The sequence below is a fragment of the Microtus ochrogaster genome, linkage group LG2, assembly GCF_000317375.1.
Source record: "Microtus ochrogaster isolate Prairie Vole_2 linkage group LG2, MicOch1.0, whole genome shotgun sequence".
Taxonomy (NCBI): Eukaryota; Metazoa; Chordata; class Mammalia; order Rodentia; family Cricetidae; genus Microtus; species Microtus ochrogaster.
The window spans coordinates 44,829,529-44,842,451 of NC_022028.1; the positions used below are offsets into that span (position 1 = coordinate 44,829,529).

The 12,923-nt window shown below is 37.4% G+C and overlaps 1 protein-coding gene across 1 annotated transcript in view; it reads left to right on the forward strand.

Annotated features, from left to right (window-relative positions):
• Pcdh15 (protocadherin related 15) overlaps positions 1-12,923 on the forward strand; it is a 1,155,509-nt gene that overhangs the window by 1,016,898 nt on the left and 125,688 nt on the right. The window contains exon 24 of the mRNA XM_026785470.1: positions 5,217-5,333. Coding sequence (XP_026641271.1) covers positions 5,217-5,333 — 117 coding nt within the window. The remainder of the gene's footprint in view (positions 1-5,216; positions 5,334-12,923) is intronic.

Consider the following 12,923-nt stretch of genomic DNA (forward strand, 5'->3'; position numbering starts at 1 on the left):
AGAGAGAGAGAGAGAGAGAGAGAGAGAGAGAGAGAGAGAGAGAGAGAATAGATGATAGAGTTCTTTAGTTTGAAATTCCAACACTCCTAGATGAAAAGGGCTTCAGAGATAGGTGGGTCTAGTATTCAATTCTGTATTAATTTCCGATTTCTCTGGCACTGAGGATTTAGCTTACCTCTCTGGTGGGCAAGCATTTGTCATGACTGCCAGGTATGGTGGTCAGTACTGCTAACGTCCTAGCAAACAGCAGACAAAGTGATGGTCCCCACAAAAATAATATCAGCCTGGTCTGTGTTCTGAGTTCTACGGTCTGTACACATACTTTTGGGGGACAGTAAAAAAAGTTGCAACTGTTAAGTAGGTAAAAAACACTGAGTGAGAGTGACCAAAAAGGATCAAGTCCATCAAAAAGCATCAAAGGTCCTCATTGATGTCTAGGTTCTCTGGGATTGTGATTTGTAGGCTGGTTTTCTTTATGTTTAAAAACCACTTATGAGTGAGTACATATGATATTTGTCTTTCTGGGTCTGGGTTACCTCACTCAATATGATGCTTTCTAGATCCATCCATTTGGCTGCAAATTTCAAGATGTCATTATTTTTTTCAGCTGTGTAGTACTCCATTGTTTAAATGTACCACAATTTCCTTATCCATTCTTTGGTTGAGGGGCATTTAAGTTGTTACCAGGTTCTGGCCATGACAAACAAAGCTGCTATGAACATAGCTGAGCACATGTCCTTGTGGTACAATTGGAGCATCCTTTGGGTATATACCCAAAAGTGTTGTTGGTGGGTCTTGAGGCTGGTTGGTTCCTAATTTTCTGAGAAATTACCACACTGACATTTAAAGGGTTGTACCAGCCTGCATTCCCACCAGCATTGCAGGAGTGTTCCATTTATCCCACATCCTCTCCAGCATAAGTTATCATCAGCGTTTTTGATCTTGGCCATTCTTACGGGTGTAAGATGAAATATCAGAGTTGTTTTGATTCGCATTTCTCTGATGGCTAAGGATGTTGGCCATTACCTTAAGTGTCTTTTAGTCATTTTAGATTCCTCTGTTGGGAGTTCTCTGTTTAGATCTGTACTTCATTTATTTTTATTGGATCATTTAGATTTTTTATGACCAATTTCTTGAGTTCTTTGTATATTTTGGAGATCAGTCCTCTGTCTGATGTGGGGCTGGTAAAGATCTTGTCCTATTCTGTAGGCTGCCATTTTGTTTTGTTGACTGTGTCCTTGCTTTAAAGAAGCTTTTCAGTTTTGAAGGTTCCATTTACTAATTGATTCTCTCTCAATGTCTGTGCTACTGGAGTTATATTTAGGAAGTAGTCAGGTTTTTAATTAATCACCCTGCTTTCTAGCTGGACTCCAGGTTCCTTGTCCCAGGCTGCTCCTTATGGTAACAAAAGGTTTCACTAGGCCACACAGCAGCATCTCTGAGGGATCCATTCTCGGTAGTTCATTTCTTCCTCAGCAATTAGAGGATGTGGGACTGACTTTGTACCTTCATTTTCTTGAGAGAAGTCAAGAATCCCAGTGGATAAATCTGACTGACCCACATCTTTTCTCATTTTTTATACATTTAAAACAAAACTTCTCCAAAGTAGAATTAAGTGCATGTTTTACATCACTTTTTAATTATCTTATAACTTATATACACATAATAAAATTTCAGGCAGCATTTCTAACAGAAGGTTGTTGTTTTATCTTTCTGGTAAATCTAGGTGAGATGTGCAAATTGAAACTTTAAAACTCTCTCAGACACCACTGAGGCCAGCATCTGGAGTCCAGCTCACATCCCTCTACAAATGCAACCTTGCCAAGCTTGCAAAGTTTCAACTGTGTGTCTGTTTCTAGCAGCACTGGCAAGCTATTCCACTGATAACAATAATTGCATGGTATTTGAGGAAGAAACATTTGTTCTCCAAATGTTCCCCACGGGAAAAGCATCTTAAAGTCCCTGTCTTTGAAAAGTATGAACAGAGACATGGTTTCTTTTGTATAGAAGAAATAAAAAAAGATGAAATGATAAAGTATTTAATCTTGAGATCATCTAATATTTTAAATCTTGACAGTTGGGTAAAACAAATACTTGAAAGATAGTTTGTTTTCTTTTTCAAAAAATTAAAATAAGAAAGTACGTCTACATAATGAACAAAATAGAAGTTTACCACAAACACCCATGAAAGACTTATGCAGTGTCTAGTTTCAATGGTCTAAAACAAAATCATATAAACAGTGCCAGACAGGATGGCAGAAGCATGAAGTCTGTTCCATCCACTGTTTTCTACCACTGTGTTTTCTTGGGAGGAATCAGAACTGAAGAATATTTAGACTAAAGTTGATTCGCATTTCTGGAAAGAATCACATTTTGCTATCTCTTTATATTTAGGTTTTATGTTTTCTTTTTCAACTTGTTATTCATTTATAAATTTGCCAGCTAGCTCCTAGCATACTGGGATGCTGTTCAAATTACTCCCTAAATCTACTCTTTAATCTGAAAAAAAGGAAGGAAAAATGGTGTGTATGATTATTTTAGACTTTAATTTTGAAAATGAATACAAGGAACTTATATTTTCCTCCAGCTAGCTAACAATATCTTGAGGTCAAGTTTTATTTGCAGGATGTATGGATTCAAATTACAAGCTGTACTGGTTAAAAGAAAGCAACATCGTGAGAGATCCCTGGTGTTGTTTTAGCTGAAAACCATGGTAACATTTAGACTGCTCTATTGAAATACAAAAACTAATTTGTGTTCAGATCAACAAATATAACCACAGGAAGCAAACGATAATGGGTTTTAATGATAAAATTAGCTATAGGGCAGAGGAAGAAATCTTTCCTTTTGCCAATACTTCCCTCTAGTGGGAGAGCTGCACTTTTAAATTTACAGCGTACTAGAACGTGTGCAGAAGCAGAGTTAGTTATGTGCGGTTTTTCTTTGACGTCCCCGAAGCATACATATAATGAACTATTGATTATGCATGTTAGCATTGCATTTCAATAAACCACCTCATCTGGAACAACGCATTGTGGGAGAATGATGGGCAATCTGCCACATATCTCAGCCACAACAGAGATTATAAACCTAAAGCATGTACAAGAGGCCATCACAAGAAATACTGCCACATTATAACCATATTGATTTATGCTTCACACTGTCAATGGCAGGCAAAAATAATGAGGAGGATAAGCAATCTTGTAATGGCCTTCTGTTATTAGAGCCTTAGGTGTGCGTGTAATCGGTTTATGAGGATGAATATCAAAACACCCACAGTGAATTTACAAAGGTGAATCTGGTAAACACCTTCCCAGCAGGGATAAAAGAGTTCTTTGCTCTCGATACCATCAAGAACAGGGCTAATGCAACTAGAAAAATACATCTTGATATCCTACCCCAAAGAGTGAAATTTTCCAAAAATTTGAGATTCCTTGAGCCAGAGGGGCATGGAGAGGTACCAAAGAAACTACGCGGAAGCACACTGAGTTTCTCAAGCTTTGTAAAGCCACATGGTTAAAAAGTTGGATGTTGGATTCTCCTTTAAAAACTTCTAGAAGTTACAGTGTAGGGGGACCAATTGGATCCCCATCTTTAGTTATAAGATACAGTCACTAAATTAATCACCACTCTTGAGAAAGCAGTGGACAATGGGAATGTATATGCTCCCTCCATTGTTCCTGCCGAGAGCCCCAGGTGAATCTCTTTACATCACCCCTTATGGAGAGCCAGCATTTCTAAGTTCATTTGCTGGTTCAGATGCTGCACTCCATAACTTAGAAAGGAAAAGGTTGTGAGTATCATGTGTCTGGGGAAATGGTACCTTTTATTTTTCAATTTTGTAGACCAAGGACTGTTTCTATCCAATACCTTCAGGTTATTCTTATTCAGCCTACTGTACTGTACATACAAAAGGAAACTGGCCTCATTGCTCAGACATTACCACCTCGACCATTCTGCAAAAAAGAGAAGTTTATAATTGGTGAATTTGTACATTTCAGATTAGCATTGGGTAGAGATGATGTGTCTGAACTCATATGAAAGAATTTATAGAGTACTTTCTTCATTTAAGAGCAAGTGAGAAAAGGTACCTTGAAGATGAAAAATAGATAATTAACAAAATTTGCATAATACCTAATGCATTTGATCTGAAACACCCCCAAACAGTGCAGAATGTGATGGTTAATCAAACATTAAGGCAACCACTGTAATAAACATTAGTCAGAAATAAATGGCACACGGGTCTCCCTAAATGATAAGATGGTTAAGGAAAATTATGTTCTTCTCAAGGAACTTGACCTATTGTTTTTGGCTGGCTCTGACAAATAATTAGATCAGTTTGATGAATTCCATAACTGTCTGGACCATCACCTTATGTGTCAAACAGCAGTTGGAAGAGGTTTCTTTATCTGGAATCATAGAATATCCAACAGTATAGGATCCGGTGCTTAGTTATCATGGATATAACTTAGCAAATATCTACTTAGTAACTGACAGTAAACCTTAACCACCAGAGTGAAATGAAATTAGATGCATATAAAGTGCATTGAAATTTTCCCTTAAGTAAATTAATGCTGTTTTCCATCTGTAAGCATATGTAATTCCGAAAACCATCACTGTAATGTGCTTCAGGGAAGAGTTTCCCTTAGTTTTTATATTCATAGAGATGAATATCAAATTAGAGACATTTCAGTTTCTTCATACAGTCATATTAAGTATGCAAATGCAAAATATTCAAAACAAATAACAAAACATCAAAAACATCATCTTAATCTTATCCCACTTCCTGGAACTTTCTTTTTTCCTTTTTTTTTTTTTTTTTTTTTTGGTTTTGAGACAGGGTTTCTCTGTGTGGCTCTATGGCTCTAACTGTACTGGGAACTCACTCTGTAGACCATGCTGGCCTAGAACCCTAGAACTTTGAGACCTGCCTGCCTCTGCCTCCCAAGTGCTGGGATTAAAGGCGTGCACAATTACTTATGCCAAGTTCAGAAAGTAACTTTTTAAAAAATCATATTGGCAGCTAGATAGATGGTTAGATAGTTTGTTTGGTGCTGATGCAGGGACCTGGCTTCTTTGGGGTGTTAGTTGGGAAATAAGTAGAAGTAGGGGATGCAGCTGGCCGTGGTAAATAGGTTGCATGATATAAAGAACCAAATCGACCCAACCATTTTCCCATCTCATCTACAGCACTAAATCCTTATCCTGTTTTACAGGACATGAATGACTACCCTCCGGTATTTAGTAAACGTATCTACAAGGGGATGGTGGCTCCAGATGCTGTCAAAGGGACACCAATCACAACCGTGTATGCTGAAGATGCAGACCCTCCTGTAAGTAGAGACACTGGCCCATGCTCTGAGTTGCATGAGAAAGTGCCCAGTTCCCAAGAAAATAGTGAGGTCTTGAGAACCCATCCCCTCCTTTTGGTGGTTCTTACTTATTACCTACACAGCTACATTGATCCTGATGAAGTGAGACAGCCAGGAATATACTTTTTTTACCTAGATATCAAAATTCTTATTATTTGTCCATTTATATAGCCTTAATGATGAAGACAGGCAGAACTGCCCTTGGAAACATTTGCCATCATGCAGGGTTTTTCTTTAAGTTCAATTTTGTGTGGGAAGGTTCCACATTCATGATTTTCTGCTTTATTTGTGCATAACATTTTATAAGAAAATGCTAAGTCCACATATAACATAAGCCTGTACTTTTATAAACAGAAATTTCGATATTTCTTTCAAATATATTTAGGAGATTTTTCTTTAACCATGTAGAACATTTACTTATTTCAAAACATCCCAAATTGCCAATCAAGACAGAGAACTTTCAGCTAATACATTATTACAACAGCAGTGAGGAAAATTTTCCTTAATGTTGTTAAATTATCACATTTAATACAAGTTAAAAGTAACAGCACTGGTATAGAATGCTCTGTGGAAAACCTACAGTGCTTTCCACTGTTTTTTTCTTAATTTCTGAACAGAATGTTAAAGATTTATATTTTTCCTCTGAGTGAACTCGTGCTACTAATGGATTCTAGGAAACACAAATAAACATACTAAGCCATAACTGAGAAGTCAGAAAAATTAAAGTCTTGAATCATGTAAGCAAGTTAAAAAATACTTTTAGGGCTAATAGCCATAGTATTTCCGGAGGAGTTTTTATTTAATGAAAAGTCAATAGCAGCCATAAAGTTTGTCAGTTCTGGCAGCAGCAAGCTGTATGACGTTTGCCGTGACTATAACATCCGAACAAAAAGGATATGCTGATTTTGGAAGCAATGATCTTTAGCTCAGGAGCACCTGCTCTGGGGCATTAAAATGTTTTTGAAACTGGCTTGTCACACTTGTAAAAATAAGCAAAAATTCATATTTGTGAATGCACCAATAGCAACAAGCACCCCTGGCACACTGTCCACTGTCATCCAGGAGCACATCAATAACAGTGGGCACCTGCTGCCAACTGCCCACTGCGCTAACTAGTTTCTGCTGTCAAGAAACTCACCATCAGATGAGGCAGAACTGCAGAGAGAACTTAGAACACAGTCTAGTTGATTGATGAAGAACTAACAGCATAAAAAGTATAAGTTATGAGTGACCAAATGGTCCTGTTCTTCTGTATGAGGTACTCAAAGTCTTAGTGCATTTGCTCTTAGCAAGCACGCTTTGATACCTGACGATCAGATCATTCTCATGAGGGTGAGAAAGGATGTCTCGGGCAATGGTCGACTCTATTGTTAGCTTTCCTAGAGTCTCCGACTTAAACCCTTAAAATTCTTTTAAAAACTGCCTCGGGTCCACATTTCTGTGGAAGAAGTTTGCATCCTCGGGTCTTTAGTGATTATTGAAATATCTGATAATTGATGATGATGATGATGATGATGATTATGATGATGATGATGATAGCTTTTTTAGCAAGTAAAAAATGGATTCATATCATCCCATTGGCTGAGAGTGTTGGCCTCATCTGCTGCATCTAGGTACAAACTTCTGATTCACTTTCCACTCTTGAAACATTAGCAATGTTTCATGGTAGCTATTATTTGGAGTTTGGCTTCTTAATTGTTTCTACAGATTTTTTCCTTGATTTAAGATGACTGTGCATCCACACAAGTGCAAATAGTAACCCAAATCCAAGAAATTTTTTAGAAGACTGGGACTGTCTGCATAATTTTAAAGTATTGATATTTTCTTTGAGGTTGGTTTCAAAAATCATGTATTTTGCAGATGTGCTAGCCAGGTGCCTTCTTCCCTCTTAGTGTTATAAACATTGACCAATCAATAATAATTTTAATTTCCTATCCTTGAGAGTCTCTGCTCCTTTATATGTTTCAGTACGAGAGGCTATTACTGCCTAATAAACTACTAAATGTTTATTTGGTGACCTCGTTCTTAACCAGATCTTCCAATAGTAGGAAATTCACTCCATTTGTATGCCCACATTTTAGTTCAGCACGTAATAGTAAGCTATGAAACATTTGTATGATGCAATGAATAGATAAAGTAATGTTTATTTGTGTGCTCTTCAGTGTTGGCAAATTTGCAAGAATCTCAGAAATTTGGCTGTATATGATATTCAGAAGATCTGCCGTCTCCAAGCCTCTGTTAGGTCACTTAAAAGCTGGGATTTAAGAATGATGCATATTTCTTCTTAGCACAGCTTCTCCCCAACCCTCCTGTTTTAAGTATCATTGCTACTCTAGAAATTACTTTTATGTTTTGAGACTTGCCACACCTTTTTCAAGACATCCTGTTTGATTTGAGGAAAGTGAGAGCCGCACATTTTAAACTATAATGTAGTAGCAGCAAACCGTTTGAAGTACCGAATGCAGAGCCTGAGTGCTGCCTCAAAGCCAGAGAGAGCACTGTTTCTGAATATAAATGAAAAATTATAAAATGCATGTTGTGCAAAATTAAAGTGCTCTGGAGGGAGGAGCAATCTTCCAGGACTCTGACACTGCTGGGATTTTCTGTGTTCCTCTACTGAGACGGCAGGATTGACATTGTGTGAGCACACAGAATTGAGGAATGATGGATTGCTGGGAGAGGAAAAAAAAACTGCTAACCTTTTCTTTCTGCTCATTGGGGACTTCTTTAAACTTTCACAGAACAAACTGGACGTGTAATTTCCATTTGCATATCTTGATTCTTTCTGAAGCTTCAGGTCAAACTCACTTGGAATTCTGTTAGTAAGCAGGGTTATAAATTAACCTATTATATAGTTAGTATTAAAACAGTATCCTCTGCCAACACACAGCCATGGACCAACTGGGATGCATGTGCTGTTGGCTGTTTACCCGTTTCTAAGAAGGGAAGCATAGGAGCTCATGGAAGCTCAACCCCTCAGTGTAATCTCGCCTTTCATGTACTTTAGATTTGAGATTCCTGTTCAGCTAAGCAAGGCATTAATGAGAACATGTTTAATGTTTGCAACTCATACACTTCTTTATTTTTAAATATACATAGTCTTTGAGAATTGGAAATAAAATCCCCATAAAAAAATGTTGTTAATTATCAGTGACAATTGGCTTAAAATCTATTCCTAAACAGTAAGTAATCTTACAAGATTTCTTCAGAAGAAATAATGAGACAGTAATCACCAGTGTGATGTATTTCATATTCTTCTATAGAAACATGAGACTTAGCCATTCTGGATTCAGACAAGCCACTAAAGAGCTATGTGTTTGTTTAGTTGTCTTTAACGGATATGCTCACCATCCAGGGTACTTCAGCTGATCTCTACAGAGAGGGAAAGATAGCCATTAATTTTTTTTTTCGTAAAGGCAGATTATTATTGGGACGCCATTTGTGACATTCGACCCAGCATCCTCAATTAGCTCATGGAACCACATACTCAGATAGCCATTAATTTTATTTCTGCAATGAGCACCTTGTTTTTTTTTAAAATGGTGTGATGTCAGGAACACCAGCTGGAAAGCTTATCCGTTGTTCTACAGCGTTTTATAACTGATGAGCTCATATGAGAAGTAATCCCGTTTTGATCCATAGCTTCCTATTTGCTTGCTCTGTGTGCAACGCTGAAAGCTGCCCCGAGCCAGAAATGTTATAAAACTGTGTTTTTACCTCTGCTTTGGTGTGCTCACCTCTTCTTTTCCTTTCGTATCTTTCCTGATCTATTTTTTCATCGCTCTTTATTTTCCAGCCTGTGTTGTAACACTGTGCTGATTCAAGTTGTTGTCAGCTATGCAGCAGAAACTGACTGACTACACAGTCTAAAGCATGGGGGGTAGGCACAGCTTGCAGGATCTTTCCTTCCCAGTAAAGCTGAACCAGGATACAATCATGATCTACTTGCACCAGGAATGGCTTGTAAACACTGAGGCAACATGGCCCAGTCCACATCCCTTTGATTTCAGAAACTTAATTAGATCAAAAAATAAACACCATGAAATAGTTGAGATGGGATTTTTAAGTGACAGTTGGGTGTGGTTAGATTTAGAAGTAAAAATGAGAATGTAAGGAAAGGTTTTATGAGGAAGTGTGAATATGTTTAATGTTTGGAAAAGGGTTATTCATGCATTTTAAGTATATACCAGTTATGGCCACTCTGGACTTACATATTATGTAGCATTATAGTGATATAGCACAGGTAATGTATCATGAACTGAAGGTTGCTAAGAACAATGATATGGTTACTCTTACTTGTGATCAAAAGTATTTTCAGATTAAAATATCACTGATCCCATTTAGAAACTGTCAAACTAAGCTGGGCAGTAGTGGCACAGGCCTTTAATCCCAGCACTTGGGAGGCAGAGGCAGGTGGATCTCTGTGAACTCAAGGCCAGCCTGGCATACAGAGCAAGTTCCAAGACAAGCACTAAAGCTACACAGAGAGACTTTGTCTTGAAAAAACAAAAGAAAAAATAAAAAAGTAAGAAAAGAAGGAAGAAGGAAGGAAAAGAAAAAGAAAGGAAGGAAGAAAAGAAGAAAGGAAAAAATAAAGAAAAGAAAGTGTCAAGCTATTAAGGTTAAGGGGGTTAAATTTTATTGAAAATTCATTTTCTTTCACACAATACATTCAGGTCACAGTTATCCTCGTTCATTAACTCCCAAATGCCCCTGTCCCCCCACCTGGACAACTCTGTTTCTTATTTTTCTCTTTCTTTAAGAAAAAATAAACAGGCAAATAAAACAAAATGAACAAAATAAATAAGGAAAAAGCACAAAAGAAATACACACACAAATAAATTAAAACACAAATTGTAAACCATAATATACAAACAAAAGACCAGTAAGATAAAAATTGCCATTGCCAAAACAAAGCAATGAGACAAAAGTCTCCAAAAATAGTGTTGAGTTCATTTTGTGTTGACCATCTACTGCTGTGCATGGGGCTTGACTGTCAGTGTGGTGTCTATGTTCCCAGTGAGACTCTACTGGAAAACCTCTTTCTTTCTTCCTTTCTTTCTATCTTTCTTTCTTTCTTTCTTCCTTCCTTCCTTCCTTTCTTTCTTTCTTTCTTTCTTTTTTTCTTCCATCCTTTCTTTCTTTTTTCATTTTTGAGTGATTGTCAATTGTAGATAGTTTCTTGGATATGGCTGTACCAGTTTGCACTCCCACCAGCCATGGATGAGTCTTTCCTTTTCCCTACATCCTTTCCAGTGTGCGCTGTCATTGGCTGTTGTTGCTGTTCATTTACCTTGGCCATTATGACTGATGTAAAAAGAAATCTCAAAGAAGTTTTATTTGCATTTCCCTGATGGCTAAAGATGCTGAACATTTCTAAAGTGTTTTCCAGATATTTGTGTTTCATCTTTTGTGAATTATCTGTTTAGATATGTATCCCATTTTTAATTGGGTTATTTGTTTTCTTGATGTTCTGTTTTCTTAGTTCTTTACATATTTAAATATAAAACGTCTATCTGATGTGTGATGACTCAGCCTTTCGGGATCAGGGGTGGCTGAATCGGGCAGAAACTCCAGAAGAAACCGAAGATAATAAACACAGACCTGGGAACATCTTGAGCAGAATTATAAGCTGAGAGCGAATTCATTCTCCAAACTGAGACACCATAGGGCATAAGGGCAGAAGTGTCTGTGGAAAAGACTGAAAAGATTGAGGAGGAATTTACCTGTGTTTCAGAGCAGATGAAAGCTATTCAATGATGAAGAAGGACAGAAAATGAAGGATTTTACTGACAGAATGCAACCTACATAAGAGCCACAGCTCTGTGGATTGACAGCTCACTAGCAGCCTGGGTAATAAGCTTCCTTGAGTCCCCACGGTGCTTCTGCTACTTTCCTTATGTATCAAATTATTTGAGAGTCCAACTCTCATTTCTGGGTCAGTTTTTCCTTTGTCTTCATCTATTTGTTTTGGATATTGTTGTCCATTTATTTAGAGGGTTTTTTTTTCAGGAATGATCCTTAGATTCAAATATAGATCTTAAATGACTCTTGTTAAATTTACCTCTAAATATGCCACAGTTCTCAATTTATTTTGCTAAACTTCTTACAGAAGAACTCTATAGGATAATTCATGGCATCTTAATCTAGGTGTTCTGAGGTGATTCTATCCTTAGCTCCAGATTATGCTACGTGTGAGCGAGCCCCTTTCTTTCACACATTATATTTTGTCGCCTCTTTGCTAAGTTGAGGATAAACACTAAGTTCTTCTACATCTGGGTTTTATTTTGTTGGTACATATAAAACACAATTTGACAACCTATTAGACTCTTGTAATGTTTTCTCCTTAACACTATACATGTTTGATCCCTACTATCGTGTGTTACCTGAAATTATATAAAGCCAAGATAATTTTATTATTTTTGTATTTTGTTTTGGCTTGTCTCCTAGAAATAATCTATTACTAGTATTGTAATTAGATATTGATTCCCATGTTAATATTGTCTGATATTTATGACTCCCTATCCACAAGGAGCTTAAATGTTCATTAACTCAAAAAGTTTCCAAGGCCTTCAAGAAAATGGTTTTTTCATTAACCTGCAGCAACCCTACACAGCCACCCAACGGTTACTCATAGGGTCACTTAACCACTCCATCCTTCAGGTCTTAGATATAGAAAAGAGAACAAAAACACGCAACTGGATGTTGGACCTTGTGCACATCAGCTCCCCATTTACCTGCCCCTCTGTCCCCATCAACCCTCAGTCTCCTCTCTAGTTTCTTTGAGTATCTGAGATTCCTAATGCAAGCAAAATTAGATAACATTTTCCATTTTGTACATTCCTCATATTGGAAGAATTAAGTAGCATTTTTCTTTATGAATGTAACTGGAGCTGCATTGCAACCTTAAGCTGGGTTCCAATTGGTGCAAATGGCAGGATTGCCTTTCCTGTTAAGACTGTGTATATACAGTAACCTTTACACTATATGTATACTCTCTGTCATTGCACACATAGAACACATCTTTACAGGCTTATCCACCAGTGCACACCTCAGCTGTTAGCTGTGATTTGAATACAGTAAGTAATGTTCTAGGGAAAATAGGCTGAAAATAGCCCCGAGAGGCCTATTTCTAACCTCATGAAGGAGGCAATAAGAGAAATTCTTTGTTTTATTTATTTTTAGTTTTTATTTTTATGTATGTATATCAGCATATAGCATGCATATGTGTGCCCATGAAGACCATAAGAGGATGTTATAAACCCTTAAAACTAGAACTATAGGCAGTTGTGAGCCACCAGACTTGGGTGCTAGGAATAAAAGTTAGGTCCCAAGAAGAGCAGCAAGTGTTCTTACCCATTGAGGCATCTCTCCAATTCCTGAAATTCCTGTTTTATCATTAAAAAGCAGGAAGATTTTAGGGGAGCAGGGGCAGAATCTCTCTAGTCCAGGTTCAACCTCTGGTTTATGAGATCCGTTTTGTAAGGGAAGTAGGGAGTTTGCTATCTCAGCCTAGCAATAGGTGTCTAAATCAGGGACATTATATAGATA